General features: G+C 41.5%; 1 protein-coding gene across 3 annotated transcripts in view; it reads left to right on the forward strand.

The window, feature by feature from the left end:
* DGKI (diacylglycerol kinase iota) overlaps positions 1-16,832 on the forward strand; it is a 396,321-nt gene that overhangs the window by 197,796 nt on the left and 181,693 nt on the right. For all 3 annotated transcript variants that reach the window (XM_074366970.1, XM_074366972.1, XM_074366971.1), the window contains 3 exons: positions 1,741-1,812; positions 5,155-5,271; positions 16,300-16,374. In XM_074366970.1, coding sequence (XP_074223071.1) covers positions 1,741-1,812; positions 5,155-5,271; positions 16,300-16,374 — 264 coding nt within the window. The remainder of the gene's footprint in view (positions 1-1,740; positions 1,813-5,154; positions 5,272-16,299; positions 16,375-16,832) is intronic.

Below are 16,832 nucleotides of genomic sequence, written 5' to 3' on the forward strand. Positions count from 1 at the left end.
CATAGAACACAGTAGATGTTACTCACAGTTGTGATTTATTACAGTAAAAGGCTACAAAGCAAAATCAACAAAGGAAAGGCACACGGGGCAAAATCTGGAGGAAACCAGTTGTAATCTCACAGTTGCAGACGATGTGCTTAATTTTTCCAGCACGAGTTGTGATAACATATGAAATACTCTCTGCCAGTCTCATCATAGACTCAGTGCCTGGGATTTTTATTGGGGGTTGGTTATACAGGCACCCTCCGCATAGCACGTACCCAACTTCCAGACTCGCAGAAGGAAAGCAGGTGTTCAACGTACACTGGGTTTGTTTGTACAAGCAATTCAGGCACAGTGAGCCACTCTCAACTGTCCTGAGAATTGGGGAACCCTGCCTGAAATTCAAGTTCCCAGATGCCGGCCGAGGGCCAGCCTTGGAGGCAGGCCTTTGTAAAGATAGCTGAGACTCATACTTAAGTTGCTGAGAAAGGGATATTGATGGAGAAACTTTTCAAAATCTAGGAGAGTCTGATGTTAAGAAGAGGTCATGTTTCTTGAAGTGCAATTTGAGGTTGGGAGAAAAAGAGAAAGGTCCGAGGAGCAGTCTCAGCACAGAGGACCGAAACTGGTCCTGGTCTCGTGTGCAGGTGCAGGAGATGGGAGAGTAAGAGCAGAGCTGGGATGTGTTTTAGGAGACCAAGAGAGGCGAGAGAATCCAGAAGAGAAGATGCTCAATAGTGTATAAAATGCTGCAGATAGGTGGGAGTTACGGGGACTGCAAAAATGCCATTGAGACTTCTTTTAATAATGTGTGCATGCAGTTTTTTTAAGTTAAAATTCTCTATACACATTAGCAAGACCTATTCAGCCAGTGCTTTAAAAGCTTTCCTGCCCATCTTGTCTTTCTGTTTTCTTTGAATCACTTTACAAAAGCCTTGTCTGAAGGTTTTTTTGTTTTTGTTTTTGTTTTTTTGGGGTCATTGCTCTGCATTAGTTTGTTTGGACTTAGATTTCACAGGCATTTCACGGAGGAGCTTTGGGAAGTTTAAAAACACTCCCTGAGTGTTACTGTATCCTTCTCTCTGGTAATTATTTAGGGGCCACAGCAGCCAAAAAGAACCTCTTCTTTTCTTGATGGAAAAGTAATTCTGTTTGCTCATTAAGAGGATTGTGTTTGCCATTCCATTAATCTCATTGCTGTTTGCTGGCGAAGAATGGAAATTGAAGGCTGCTTGTTTTGAGTCCCGACATCCCAAGGGGATGGTGAAAGTGTCTGAATTTCCTCCTACACCCTCGGACTCCTCCCAGACGCTCACTTCTAGGTCCCCTGCCTCTCTCATACTTAGTTTCTGTCTTTGCAGGTTCTCGGATGTTAAGGTTGTATAGGACCTCTGAGACGGATGACCACTGTTGGAAAGAACCATGAGAACCAACAGTGGCTTTTCTTTTGCTTACAGTAGAAACATGTCAGAACCACATTTATTTGGGGAAAAAAGAGCAACCCTTTTTGTGGCTGGCTGATGCTCCAATAGAGGGGTCAGTGGTACAGCAGGTACTGGTGCCTCCTGTTTCACACTCCAGAGGATTCGGGGATAGGAAACTTGCGTGGTAGAGGTGGAGAATCTAAGTGCCGACTGTAGCATTCGCCATCCCAGTTACCTTAAACCTGGCCTTACTCACTCTTTGGACTTCAGAAGGGCAGATGCATGCTGTGATGGAAGTGGTTTTAATTTTCTGTCTCTTGTTCTAATATCCCAGGGCTTCCAGCAGAAATTCTCCTTCCACAGTAAAGAGATTGTGGCCATCAGCTGCTCCTGGTGCAAGCAGGCGGTAAGTCTGGGGATGAAATGAAACAAAGTGGGCGCACATTTTATCAAAAATAGATTTAGGTTTTGCCGGAGTTCCTGTCTGTACAGGGAATGTTATCCTAATTTATGTATCGTTTCTCTCATAGGATCCTTGAAGGAAGAAAGACAGATTAAAACTATAGAATCGATCTGCCCTCTTGGTGCAGCAGGCAGTGCGTCAGTCTCGTAAAACTATAGAACCAAAGCGTAACTGAGCTGGGAGAAACTGTAGAGATAAATTAACCCCTTCATTTATGTACATTGAAGCTACACTTGATTGATGGCAGCTCCTCCTGTGGTAGGAAGTTGCAACTACAGATAATCCCTCTAACACAGAAATTCAGGTCTTGGTTCTTCTGTTTTTGATGTGGGTGACTTTTTTTTCCTAATGGGGCTGTGTCAGGATAGGAGTCGTCTTGTATCCTTTAGGTTTGGGTGTTATTAGAGTTGTCTGTATGCTCGCTAAAGTGTCCCTCTTCCTTACATTTGAATATATACTCATTAGGATCCAATGGTAATTTCCCTATTAACTTTTCCTATCTTATCTGTCCTTGTATCATTTTTTAACACCTCTGTCCCAACCAGGTGGCTCATTTTTGTTACTGTTTGCCTACAGACCTGTTTTTTTCTTTAACCAGACAATGTGTACTCCAGCTCACAGTTGGCAAACTATGGTCTGTAGACCAAATCTGACTGCTGCCTGTTTTTATAAATAAACTTTTATTGGAGCACAGCCATGCCCATCCATTGCTGTATTGTCCCTGGCTACTTTTCATGCTACAACAGCAGAGCTGAGCAGTTGAAACAGAAACAGCATGGCCCCATAAGACTGAAATATTTACTACCTGTCTTTTTATAGAAAATGTCTATGGACCTCTGCTCTAATCTCTCAGTTCCCCTGTTCTTTTGAACCACTGTATAACTGAACAGCCAGCCTGACAAGAAAGGGCTGTGGCGTTCCAGCTAGGTTGACGGTTCACAGGGAAACATCAGGCCTCTGCCCCCATCAGTTGTATCTAGCCAAGCAAGATCGTGGGGCAGGAGCAGCAGACGCATTTAGTTGAAGCACATGGAATTCACCTTTTTGTGGGTCAAAAACTTCTGAATTTTTGGCAGGTCCATCAGATTCAACCCTAATAACCTCTCTAGCGTAAGTTCCCTAGGTCCCCACGTGTCAGGAAGATCTGCTGTCACTAGGTAGGGGTGCCTTGGTCTGGAAAGCTCAGTGCTTACTGCGTCACCCTCCTGGCACATTTTTTATTCTTGGCATTTCCATCTCTTTTCAGCTAATTGTTACACAAATCATCTTTGTGCTTCTGTTCAAGAACATGTTCACAAATACAAGGCTGTCCTAGTCCTTGAATGAAATTATGCCGACAAGGCAGTATATCCACCTGGAGAGAAAAAAGCAGCTCTAGGGTTCAGGGGTCCCCAACACTGTCTACATTGCTGTTTCCCTGATCTGGTGAGATGCCACTTGCAAGATAGCATCAACCTGGCCTCAGATAGCCTGCATCCGCTCCCGCCCCTGCAGGTATGCGGTGGTGGTTAGGTGGTTGCCCCAGGGTCATTTAATTTGGGAGCTCAGCCCCACTCTACAGTGGACACCTGTGCTCTATTTTTGTTAATCTGTAGTCCAATTGAATCACTACAAAAACGACTTCTGCCTGACTGAGCTTTGGTCAATTCCACCTATCTTTGTGTTCCCCAGTGTCCCACACTGTAGAAGTTGATATTTCAAGGGCTGAAAATATAAAACATTTCAAGACAGATTACAGTGGTGGTATATTTTAATACTAAAGAGCATTCCTTCTAGGATACTTGATGTCAAACAATCAAATGCCTTCTAGGGGCACTTTCTGCAGCAGAAAATAAAACTGGGTTTGGGAACTGGGCTTCATGGATTCATTGCTGACTTTGCCACTTAAAAAGCCAATGCAGTTTTGCACGTAGTCTCCAGATTACGCGTCACTCAGCTATAAATTGAGAGAACTGGGATAGCTGGTCTTGGAGAGCTCTGCCATTTTAGAAATGCAGTGGCCCTTGATTTGGGGGTTTATTTAATTACTCAAAAGAAAAATCACCTTTTAAAGAAAGAATTCAAATAACATTTCTATGGTATATCAAATTGTTTGCAGAGCGCAAGTAACTGGTGGTAGGGGAATTATTTATTATCTTATTAATTTGTATTTCATGCTTAATTAATTGATTTAGTAATTTGCCTCTGAATCATGTCAGATCTTGAAGATATTTAAAGATAAAATCGCCCTGATACAATTCGGGTGACTATATTTGCCAATTTTTCTGAGACAGTCATAATTTATGCTGTTCCAACATAATTATTATCAATGCTCCCTTTCATTCTTAAAATTGTTTCAGTTAAGATGATAAATTCTGTGGTCACATTTAGTATAATCCAAGTAGAAGCTAATGTTAATTTTTTTAAAACAATCACTGCGATTAAAATTTTAAAGCCCATAATTGTGTAATGGAGATTTTATGTTTTCAGAAAACAAATGTTACCACACATCATTATCACTTTATAGCCACAAACAAGACGACTGAAAATGTGACTGGCCTTAGGTTACTCAGTCCATTGGAACAAGCCTTAAGCCCCTGGAACTCAAGTACTGTTATGGTCAGTAGTCTACACTTCCTTCCTTTCAAAAACAAAAAGCACTTTAGATTTGCCAAGTGTGATAAGACCATTATTTTTTAAGTAGCCCTAGCCAAACCCAGCAGGAGCAATCGCTTTGTTCCCTCCGGGATCAACAACTCTCTAGAAGAGACATCTTCTTTCCTGGGTCCCCTAACCTGGAAGGGCTACCTGGGAAGGACTTAAACGCCTATGGATGGAAAAAGGAGAGGCCGACAGGTGGCACTGCCTTCCTGCTTGTCTTCATTTCCTTCTCAGCATTATCCCAGACCAACCAGGTCTGCAACCAGCACAAGCCAAGTGAAACAAAATTACGTGTGAAGTTAGCATTCACAGAACTCTCCAAGTCTCTCACTGTTTATGTAAATATCCTATTAAAAGGTTATAAAGTTTTAGCTGGCCTTATCCTGTAAGATTGAGTTCTTTTTATCAATTGGTCCTAGTTTGAGTTCTTTTTATCAGTTAGTATTTGTTTGTAAAGCGGAATGAATTTGAAACCTTGTCTTTAAGCTCCTGGCGCTGGTTGGGCAGTGATGAGGAGTGTGGGACCTCAGTGTGCACGCGTGTGTGTGTGTGGGTGTACACGTGCGTGTGTACCTGCACTCATTCCTTCTTGAGGCAGCCTTGCCCTTTGCACAGAATTGTTTATTGGCCTGTTTTTCCCTTCAGTTTCACAATAAGGTGACCTGCTTCATGCTGCATCACATTGAGGAACCGTGCTCCCTGGGGGCTCACGCGGCTGTCATTGTCCCACCCACCTGGATCATTAAGGTGAAGAAACCTCAGGTAACTGCCGGGACCCCGGTGCTGCTGGGCCAGTGCAGAGAAAAAGTAACCGTTGCTTCTTGCTTTTCTCCCCCTGACGAGTCTCTGGGTTCCTCCAATCTCTGCTCACTCCACCCCACAGTCCCAAGCTTAGCTTCCCAGTTCATCCTATTAGCCCATCACTATACTGCGTGGGGGGCTCTCAGGGAACCAGCCTCCTCTTCCTAAAGAAATCCGAGTCCCACCGCAGGCATGCTTCCTCCCCTGAATTCGTGTGCCCATGCTCTTCTCTTTGATGGGCGCTCTCCTGAGTAAGTTGAGGACCCGTGGTGGGTTCAGCTGATTCTTACACTACTCTCTTCTCTTCCAGCCTGGGCACCCCCAGGGAGTGGCGGTGAGGGCACACTGTGCAGGCTTCAGTGTTTGGTTGAGATTACCACCACTTCCAACCTGAACGGCAGACTGTGGGTCATGACCTTCCCAAATACACAAGGCCTGCTTAGAGAGCAACACTCTTTTCTTAAGGCAAAGTAGAAATTTATCCTCTCAATACCTAATCTCATTCTGTATTCGAGCCTCGTTGTACTTTCTGTCCTGGAGAGCGTCTGCTGTAATATTCTGGGAAACCTTGGTGGTTTTCCACAAGGTCCTCATTTTCGATAGAACCCTTTCTACCTTTGTACTATACATCTTAGACAGTTATCTCCGGGTTAGGGGATAGCAGACTTTTAATGCTATGGGGAGATTACACCTCCCCTAGGGTGCAGGGACCTTGAGGAGTTTTCTTGAATGCAGTAGCTTTAAAAGATCTGGCAGTCCGACTTCATATGATCTCCAAAGTCATCATGCAGTGTATTCTCATTAGCTCAGTTTTACGTAAAAACTGGTGGATCAGGGACACTTTTTTCTTTCATGTGTTTTATGTAGTTTTGCTTCAGTTGTTGAGTAACATTTACTAGTAATCTTTGCAAGTTACAATCCATAGAAGCCCTTAGGAAATGTTTTTCAGAGGCAAGTACAGTATCTATACGTTAGAAAATGGAGCATGTAGTAATTTCACTTTACATCTTAGAGCCAAATGCCAACAGATGCTTAGTGAGTTGTCCAAGGTGATCAGTTACAGTGCTGCATCAGAGATTCGAGTGCACTGGTTTCCAATTTAGTGCTATATTTTAAAATCTCTTCAATAGTTTTACTTCTTTGTGTGTGTTTTCCCCCCTAAAATTCAGTGATCGCTCCACGTGCTTTATGGTGAACGTTCAGTTAAATCAGTAGGTTTTCATCAAAAGCCTGGATGGTACCAGGAAGGCTCCTAGGCATTGTGATGTAATACATGATCCTGGCTCTGGAGAATCATGTAGTTATTTTAAGGAAAGATCAGGGAGAGTTTCATGAAGGAGGTGGGGTTTTTTCCCATCTTTAAAGGTGGGTGGGATTTAGATCAGTGGAGAAGGAAAAAGCATGCAGGAAGCGGGCACAGGCGAGGAAACTGTGTCCCAAATGATAGTCATGGGACTGGAGACTAGTGTGACTGCCGAGGAAGGTGTATGTAGGGGGTGTAGGAATGAGCACAAAGTTGCTCAGGCCTGACTGGGGGTTATTATTGATCCATGTGAACTTTGTCCTTTTAAGCAAAGGAGTGATGGAGTAAAACTGTACTTTAGAAGGAAACAACTCTCAGGAGAGTGTAGAATGACCTGGTGGTTTGGGGGCTTTGGAGGACTGGAGATAGAACAGGAAAATAAGAAGGCAATACCACTTTTCAGGAAAATTCTAAGTTTGACTTTTCTAAACTAAAAAAAAAAAACTTTGTTGTTGACATTTTCAAGGAAGTGAAGAAAAAGAGAATAATGAATTCTTCTATAACTGTGAACTCTTCTCTGTGATTGTTTCATCTGTCCCCTGCCACACCATATTTTCCTTCTGCTTAACTAAATTTGGTTTTGAGATTCACATGCCTTTGTAAGAAATAACACAGAAGGGTCCCACGTACCCTTACACCCTTTCCCCTCCTGGTAACTTCTTGCAGTGTTACAGTCTAACATCACAACCGGGACATTGACACTGGTTACTCAAGACATAGACCAGCTCCATCACCGCAAGCATCCCTCATGTTGCCTTTTCATGGCCACAGCCATTTTCTCGTGGTCTCACCCCATTTACTCTGTCTTCCTGAAAGTGGAAATCTGTAAATGCTTCATTTTGCTTCTTGGAAAGATAACTATTACCTCACTCATCAACATTAGATAATTCAAGACGGCGTTTTTAAAATATTTTGATTGTTTCAAATATATCTTTTTAAAGTTTTTTTTTTTTTCAAATTAGGATCTAAAGTCTACAACTGCCTTTTTTGTTGACTTCTCTCTTAAATCTCTTAATTCATAATAATCTATCTTTTGTGCCATTTATTTATAGGATAAATTGAGTCACTTTGCCTGTAGAATTTCCCATATTTTTATTATGGCTGATTGCATCCTTTTTGTATTTTAGAATTATTTCCCTTATTGCCCATATTTCCTGTAAAAATAATAATCAGATATTTAGATACATAGACTCATTTAGATTCAGGTTTAGTTTCCTGGCAGAAGGACTCCATGGATGCTGGTGCATATTTCCATAATGTTGCTTTTAAAGGAACATGATACCAGGTGGTTCACTCTCGTGATGTTAAGATCAGTCAGCGCATTCAGGAGCTATCATCCTAATCCATTGTTATAAACTTGTTCATTAGCCTTTCACCTAGTGTTTTTTATCCATTAAAGATTGTTACCTAAATCTGTTTTTTCACTAGGGGTTGCTAAAGGGTGGTTTTCCAATTTTTACTCCCCTTTTTAGCTACAGTTTTTCTGTAAAGAGACTTTTCCCTTATAACCAGCAAGTAACATAACAAATGTTTGCGTGCTTGCCTTTGTAAATTTTCAGAATGATGAGTTGGTACTTCAGCAGCTTTTGTTAGGTGGCAGGGTGGGTGGTGGTGGTGATTTTTGGAGAGTCTTCACAGTCTGGATGCTAAAGTCCAAATTTTTTTTCATCACACACTTCTATTATCTTCTATGATTCAGGATATTGTAATAAAAAGAAAGAGAGCTCAAATTTATTGAATGCTTCATATGGGCTAGGAAATATTTCAAGTGTTTTACATTCAGTATCTCATTTTATTATCACTGTACCCTATGAGGTAGATATTTTATTCGTCCCACTTTGTGAGGAAGCTGAGGAAGGTGAGGACTAGAGAAGTCAAATAAATAACCCAGGGCTATATAGTTTTAAAGTTTGAGGTGGCGTTGAACCCAGGAATTCTGATTCTGGAGACCAAGCTCTTAATGATATGCTGTGCTCCCTGACTGTCTTACTACAGCAAGCCTTGCTGAATCACATGTCTAACAGTTTTGGTGGCTCCTCCTCCTCTGGGCTCCAAAGCCATCAAGTAATTTAGTCAGTCGACTAAGTTCTATGTAAAAGCTGGTGTCTGATGAGCTTAGGGGGCAACATAGATGTGATTAAGAGCTCTAGCTTGCGAGTCAGTCTGGGGTCTATAACCTTGATCTGCCATTTAGTAACTTGTATAATCTCAAACAACTTAAACTCTTCAGTTTCTCATCTGCAAAGGGTGAATAATACTAGTACCTAATTCATGGAGTTTTCGTGAGGACTAAGCGAAAAAACAAATAAAACACATAGAACAGCACCAGGCTCATTGCAACCACTCAGGTGTTAGCAGCTGTTGTTTTCCTTCTTGTAGGAGTACAGGATATCAGGTGACGCTGTCCAACAACAGACTGAAAACAGTGGACAGTCCTCCAGGGGTCAGGACAGAAATTACTGATCCCTGAACCATCTGTATTACAGTGAAAGAGGATGAGATTTCCAATGGAGAGGGTAGAAAGAGACAAGAGTAGGGACCATGCCTGGCATCTACTCTTGTTTCCAAGTGCACCTTGAAATACTCTATAGCTGTCACATTTTACACTGCAGTGGGATTGTGTGTTTACAAGCACAGTGCCTGTCCCATGGGAGACAGTCAGGACCTATACATTTACTTAATAAAAGGATGGATGAAGACTGGATGAACATCCACACCCAGAAAGAGGAAGGAGGAAGAGAATCCTGTAAGACAGTGAACTATGATGGCATAAAGTTTCATTGTTAAAAGTGGAAAGAAATAGGACAGTTGTCAATGTTGAATTCTGTAGGCATTAAAAAATAACAAGGATTGAGAAAAGTCTTTGTTTGGGACGAGATCATTGATGACCATAAAAACTATAGTTTGTAGAGTGTGGAGCATGGGTGGCAACCTGTTAGTGATGGTATGGATGCAGTAAGATTACAGAATTTGTTGGACATTGAGAAGTGGTTAAAAAAAAAAAAACAGTTTGGAAAGTAGATGGAGAACAACAGATAAAATGTTTTTCCAACTTCTAGAATTTTTATCTATCTATCTATCTATCTATTCCCCATTGTCTATGTATTTTTGTATTCTATGACACTGCTTAAAAATGATAAGATAGTCTGAATTGAATCAAGGAAACATTTAATTAACCACATTAGAGATGCTATTATATGCCATGAGAGGTCCAAAGATGAATCAGATATTCATTTGATGTCTACAAAGGGTATACTCCCCAGTGGGGAAGGTAGACACAACCATCTAAACCATTGGTCAGAGTGTGGATTCTGGGGAGGATTTCAGCCATGTGTAAATCTTTAGTAAAGCAGTAGCTTTCAGATGTCTAGGAAGGTTTGCCTTTTTGATCAGTGTGCGTCTTGTAGAAGAGATAGACATAGGGTGGTGAGAGGAAGGGGCCAGACAGAGTGGTTGAATCAGCCCTGGTCAGTGAGACGCCTACATGTCTAAGATGGAGAATGGGAAGCCACCTAAGATACGGAAACATGGAGCAGGATTGGACAGCTTCAGTCCTGGAGAGCATCCTAGGCTAAATGGGAAGTATGTCATTTGTGCTTGGTCTTGAACGATGGAGGGGAGCACTAGGCAGAGGGATGAGGAAGGACAGTGCACGTTGATAGGACAAACCGAGAGCAACAGTTAAGAGGGATCATCAAATAAAGTTGGCTTTATTTGTGATGCTTGTGTCTAAACAAATGACTCCAGAGAAGAAGAGGAACGGAAATCTGCTGAGTGTATAATGGTCAGGAGAAGTGGGTTGTACAGAGGTGGAATTAAACTGTGCGTTTTCCTTCTCTGTTAAAAGGTGGCTGGTTCTGAGTGGATGATTACTTCAGGACCAGCAGGGAACAGAGCTGGGTGAAACTGTGATGGTAGGGGAAATGAGGGCTGCCTGGATGATTTGCTGGATTTCATCACCAGGTTATTTGGAGAGACCTAGAGGTTAAGAAATAATGGAAGGTAGAGGACTGAAAGGAATTAAAAGGAAAAGAAAACCAAATTTCAGGAACCAAGCTTGACTCTGTTGATATAAAGTCAAAGTTATATTTAAAGTTACAGATTTAAAGTCTGTGTTTCTTCTCTGAACTGAAAATGTTAGAGGATAATGTTTTGACCAGATAAACAAGTTAAAGATGTTTAATGGGGAGGGTATAGCTCAAGTGGTGGAGTGTGTGCTTAGCGTGCACAAGGTACGTCCCTGGTACGTCCATTAAGAAAATAATTAAATAAACAAACCTAATTACCGCCCTCCTCCCCCTCAAAAAACAAAAGTTTTTTTTTTTAACATTTTTATTGATTTATAATCATTTTACAATGTTGTGTCAAATTCCAGTGTTCAGCACAATTTTTCAGTTATTCATGGACATATACACACTCATTGTCACATTTTTTTCTCTGTGAGTTATATAACATTTTGTGTATATTTCCCTGTGCTATACAGTGTAGTCTGTTCTACAATTTTGAAATCCCAGTCTATCCCTTCCCACCCTCCACCCCCCTGGTAACCACAAGTCTGTATTCTGTCTGAGTCTATTTCTGTCCTTTATTTACGCTTTGTTTTTGTTTGTTTGTTTGTTTTTGTTTTTGTTTTTTAGATTCCACATACGAGCGATCTCATATGGTATTTTTCTTTCTCTTTCTGGCTTACTTCACTTAGAATGACATTCTCCAGGAGCATCCATGTTGCTGCAAATGGCACTATGTTGTCGGTTTTTATGGCTGAGTAGTATTCCATTGCATAAATATACCACATCTTCTTTATCCAGTCACCTGTTGATGGACATTTAGGCTGTTTCCATGTTTTGGCTATTGTAAATAGTGCTGCTATGAACATTGGGGTGCAGGTGTCATCCTGAAGTAGATTTCCTTCTGGATACAAGCCCAGGAGTGGGATTCCTGGGTCATATGGTAAGTCTATTCCTAGTCTTTTGAGGAATCTCCACACTGTTTTCCATAGTGGCTGCACCAAACTGCATTCCCACCAGCAGTGTAGGAGGGTTCCCCTTTCTCCACAGCCTCTCCAGCATTTGTCATTTGTGGATTTTTGAATGACGGCCATTCTGACTGGTGTGAGGTGATACCTCATTGTAGTTTTGATTTGCATTTCTCTGATAATTAGTGATACTGAGCATTTTTTCATGTGCTTTTTGATCATTTGTATGTCTTCCTTGGAGAATTGCTTGTTTAGGTCTTCTGCCCATTTTTGGATTGGGTTGTTTATTTTTTTCTTATTGAGTCGTATGAGCTGCTTTTATATTCTGGAGATCAAGCCTTTGTCGGTTTCACTTGCAAAAATTTTTTCCCATTCCGTAGGTTTTCTTCTTGTTTTATTTCTGGTTTCCCAAAAGATACTTAAATACTAGTGCAAGTACTTGGAGCTGATGGAGCAAGACCTGGGTGACATGAAGTTTCTGTGGGGTTCGATTTGTAAGGGGGAGACTAGAGGTGTGTGTTTTTTAATAAATAACATCATTCTACACTTAACAGCTTTAATATTGGCTTTCCCAATTTAAAAAAAAATCTTAAGGGAAAAGTCTATATTAATACATATAGATTTGACTCCCTTTTAAACTGCTGTATATATTCCATACTATGGATATTTTACAATTTATTTAAGCCAACTCCCTACTGATAGATATTTATATTCTTTCTAATGGTCTACTTATGAAAATGCCACAGCCAACTCCTGCCTAGCCTCATGTGGGCTTTCTTCATGCCAGCCCTTATTTCTTAAGATTGGATAATCTTAAAATGCTGGGGACCCCAAGACATGTAATAGCAATGACCAACAGTCTCTCTCAAAATTGCCCAAGCGACTTCCTTTGATCAAGTCTAGAGGTTAAGTAATAATTGCTGTGATTTGGCCAAATATGCCTGAGGAGTAGCTGAGACCCTGTCCTTAATATTTGAATGAGTTTTCTTTCTTCTTCTGCTTGGCTGTCCTCTCTGCCACCTTTGCTGCAGTGGTCCAGCTGGGGCAGGGCAGAGGGAGAACGCTCTTTAATAGACAGAGTCCATGACTCTCCCACTTACTATCATCAGAGTTTTGACCAGTGTATGATGGGGGAAGACTTCATTTGGGATGATGAAGTGAGAGATCTTCTCTTTAGATCTGTTATTGTGACTGGTCCTTTGTGAGCCCATCGCCCAAGGAAATCCCTGAAGAGTAGTAAGAGGTAGTTAGGTTTCACTCACAGTTGAGTAATTCACCCACAGGATTTCTTAACATCCCAGGAAGGAGCCATAACTATGATAAAGATTGGTGATAGGATTATTTTTGTGGCAAGGTAAAGCTGCTCCAATACCTGGTACAAGGAAACAAAAAGCCTTTCTCTTTTCTTGGGATTTTTAACGAAAGAGCGGGCACAGAACGTGCAGGGGTGAATGCTGTTGGAATCAGGAGAATGTAAAAATCCAAAGGAGAACACAACATTTCGCTGTTTGAACAGTGTTGAACTTGCAAAGTGAACCCTTTGTCTCACTGAGTTCGCTGCCCCTGATAACAGGGGTGCTTTGTTTTAGGACACAGGGCAAGTATTAAAGGTTTCTTGACTGTATCACCAACAATTCTAGACAATAATGACTTGGTACAATGTTTACATTCTTGAAAAGCATGTGGTTTTGTTTAACTCTTACAATACCGACCAGGCGGGGTGAGCGATATTGTAGATTCATGGGCCTAGGTGATTTGTCATGGCCAAAACCCAGATCTGCCTTCACATCCCTCTTTTCTTCCTTGAATGATGCTGCCTTCTAAAAGAAGTTCTATATTGAGACAGAGATACATGTTTACACAGGAAGAGAAGGAAGCGTCGGGAATTTGGAGGTGTGCGGTGAAATTCCACACTGCTTATCTCTTGCCATTGGACCATCCGTAGGGCCATAACTCACTCAGAGCTCACATAGAAGCGTCCACGTTCTGTAAGTCAACCACTGTGCTTGATCTTTGCCCCTCCTGTTTTGTGAGATGAAGAAGGCTTCAGATGCACTTGGCTTGGTGAGGCTCAGAAGCACTTGTATCTGTGTTTGGAAAAAAAAAAAAAAAAAGCCATTTTGTGTGTCAGTTCCCTATTAGAGTTGAGTTCCTCGCCTGCTCTGTTTTCAAACACCCAGCCTTATTCTGATGTGGTTTTCTAACCTGTTTCCCAAACGTATTTGATCATCGAATCACCTCAAGAGCTGTGATTTCTGTGATCAGGCAAGTTTAGGAAACAGCCTTAGCTTGATCCATTAGACTATCTCTTGGGGTTTAATTATTGAGTCCTGTCAAGAACCAAGGCCTGTAGGGTGTTCCTGCAAGCCCTCAATGTCCTGCATTGCTCCAGGCAGTAAAGGAACAAAAACAACAAAGAAGTGAGGAAACAAGGACTCACTCCCTCAAGGTCATTTTCAGAATCAGGAAAGGCTCAGGCAATGTTGTGAACTATAAAAATATTGATTTATCTTTTTCAACAACAATTTGAGTGCATACTGTGTGCCAGGCCTTCGTGCTAGGTGCTGGGGATGCACAGCTGTGGACGAGGCAACTAACATTTATGGAAGTGCTTATCATGGGATGGATACCAAGCTAACTGCTTCACACACCTTTTCTCGTTTAAACTTCACAACTGTCCTGTGAGGTAGGTATTAACACCTTCATTTTAAAATTAAGAAACTGTTATTTCGAAAGTTCAACTGACTTGGCCAAGGTCACAGATCTAGTAACAGGGAGAGTCAGAAGGTACCCTTGGTCTGTCTGATTCCACAGCTCACATTCCTCAGCTGGATGTTCTGCTTTACCACACCATGTATGTCTCCTCTCTCTGCCCTCTGTGCTTCTAATAGATGTTCTCAGCCCTGGCTACACATTAGAATTTGCCTTGGGAGCTTTGTTATTTTATTTTATTTTATTTGTATTTTTTAAAATTTAATTTTATTTTTAAAAAGTATCTTTGCCTGGGCTTCACCCCCAAACAAATAAGAATATTTGTTGGGGCCCAGGTATCAGCACTCAGAGCATCATTAACAGCCATCAGGTAGATACTGCTTCTGCCAGTCTCATCGTTCACAGCATTCTTCTTGGATCATTTGGCCAGTTAAACACTTAACAGTTCCAAGTAATTTTTCTCCCCTTTTAATAAAACAGAAAGCAGTCAAAATATAGCAAATAATTGAAGAATGCAGAAGTTTCCCAAAGAGGGACATGATAGTACATTCATTGAAAGAAGAATTCAGAAACTTGGAGATCTGTTTGCTGGAGGAGCATAGTCTAGAATGAGCGATGAGAAATAACCTGGAATCCAGAACACCCTGAGCTTCTGGATCCCTTTTCTGGTGAGACTCAGAGAACCTGGAGACTTTTAATCTGATGGGGGAAGAAAACCTTGAGGCAGATGGCGGTGCAAGAAAGTTTCCTTCATCCTTGGTGAGCACAGGCCACAAATTTCTTTTATTTTTTCTTTCCCGTGGTCCAGATGAAAGTGAAATAAAAGCTAAGTAGTTTCAGTCTTCCTAATCTGGATGTGTTAATATCTGACTCTAGACTAAGGTTTATTTTCAATGCTCTAAGGAAATATACTCTAAAATGTAGAAGAATAGATATTTAAGCTGTTTGGAAACATTTAATTGCTCAAGCAGTGCATGTGTATATACTTCTATCAATTTTTAAGTTAAGAATTTTGTATTTCAGAATTTCAACATTTTGTAAAACATCTATGATGTAAAACATTTACCTTTGTGATGATGGCAATCTGATTAGTTATTGGTTCTGCACTAATTAAATCTGGTTCTGCCTTGCCTTCAACCAGTGATTTGGGGCTGTCCCCTGAGAGAGGTTCTTCTCAAAGCATTTGTATCAAATATTAAGAGTAAATTGTTAGCTGAAGTAGTCACAAAGGTGTGGTCCATAAAATCCCTAGAAAGATCAAGACAGGGAAGGTAAATTTGGTCACTTTGTTTCAACAAGTTGGACACACTTCTCTGAGAAGAAAAAATCAAAGTTACCAGGCGAGGGAAGACTTTTTAAACTAAGGGGTCTTTAGCCAGAGAAAGGAGGAGCAGTGAGTGACTGCCTTTCTACTGTTATAAGTAACTTAAGGTGAGTCTTTGCACTTTAAAACTGAGCCATGAATGCTGACAGGAGAGTTGGATCATAAAGCTCCAGTGGGGTTGAGTCATTTTATGAACAGGTCACCCCCCCCCCCAAGTAAACAGAAAACAAAACAAAACAAAAAGCAAAACATGAAAAATGGCCTCCTTTTTTACATTTCCACATAGGTGATCTCCATACCAGGAGATGAACTTGAACTTGGTTGGGCGGGAGACGGACCTGGTTGGGCGGGAGACTGGAGCCCCTCAGAGAATTTGGGATTCTTCCATTTTTACTGGGAGGGTTGGCAGGTATAACATGTGTTGTTATGTGAGTCCATGAGAGCCTCCAGGGTTCTCACTCCCTGCCTCTCCATGTGGTGGGGAGTCGGTCGCTCCTCTGACGCACGCGACGGATCTCTGTCTGTGGCTTACCCATGAACAGTGGCTTGGAAGTGTCAAAGCATGAGAGCATGCCGTCGCCAGCATGTGCCGCCGTCCACCTCTACATGGTTCTGCATGGGAGAGCGCGCGGGCCGTCTGCCCCCGAACTCAGGTGTTTCCTTCCTTCCCTACAGAACTCTCTGAAGGCTTCAAACCGCAAGAAAAAGAGAACAAGCTTTAAAAGAAAAGCCAGCAAAAGAGGAGCCGAAGTAAGTGTTTGAGGATTATGGTCCAACACAGTGCATCCCTCTTTCTGTAGCTTCCTCCGTCTGACACGGTCTGGCCAAGGTTCTTTTTCTGATTCATATCTCCTACCACTCCTTCCTTCACCACACTCTAGCCACACTGGAATTCTGCCTGTGTCATGTATACATATAACCTCTTGCCACTTCAGAGTCAGAGCATTGGCACTTGTCTGGAAGTATCATCCCAAAGATGATGAAGATAAAAGTGAATGTTTCTAGAACACTTAGAGTATGAAGAAGAAAATCAAAAGCATGGCTTAATTCTTGGGGGCAAATTATAGCTGGAGATACTTTTCTCTAAGCTCCATGTAGGATGTGCTATTGAGAGTAAGTCCTTTGAAACCAGATGCAGGTGTTTTTGATTTTTTTTTTTTTGGAAGGGGGTGGGGGCTGCTGGTAACTTCTCACTTTCATTGCTTTGG

This window comes from Camelus bactrianus, chromosome 7 (assembly GCF_048773025.1).
Source record: "Camelus bactrianus isolate YW-2024 breed Bactrian camel chromosome 7, ASM4877302v1, whole genome shotgun sequence".
Classification (NCBI taxonomy): Eukaryota; Metazoa; Chordata; class Mammalia; order Artiodactyla; family Camelidae; genus Camelus; species Camelus bactrianus.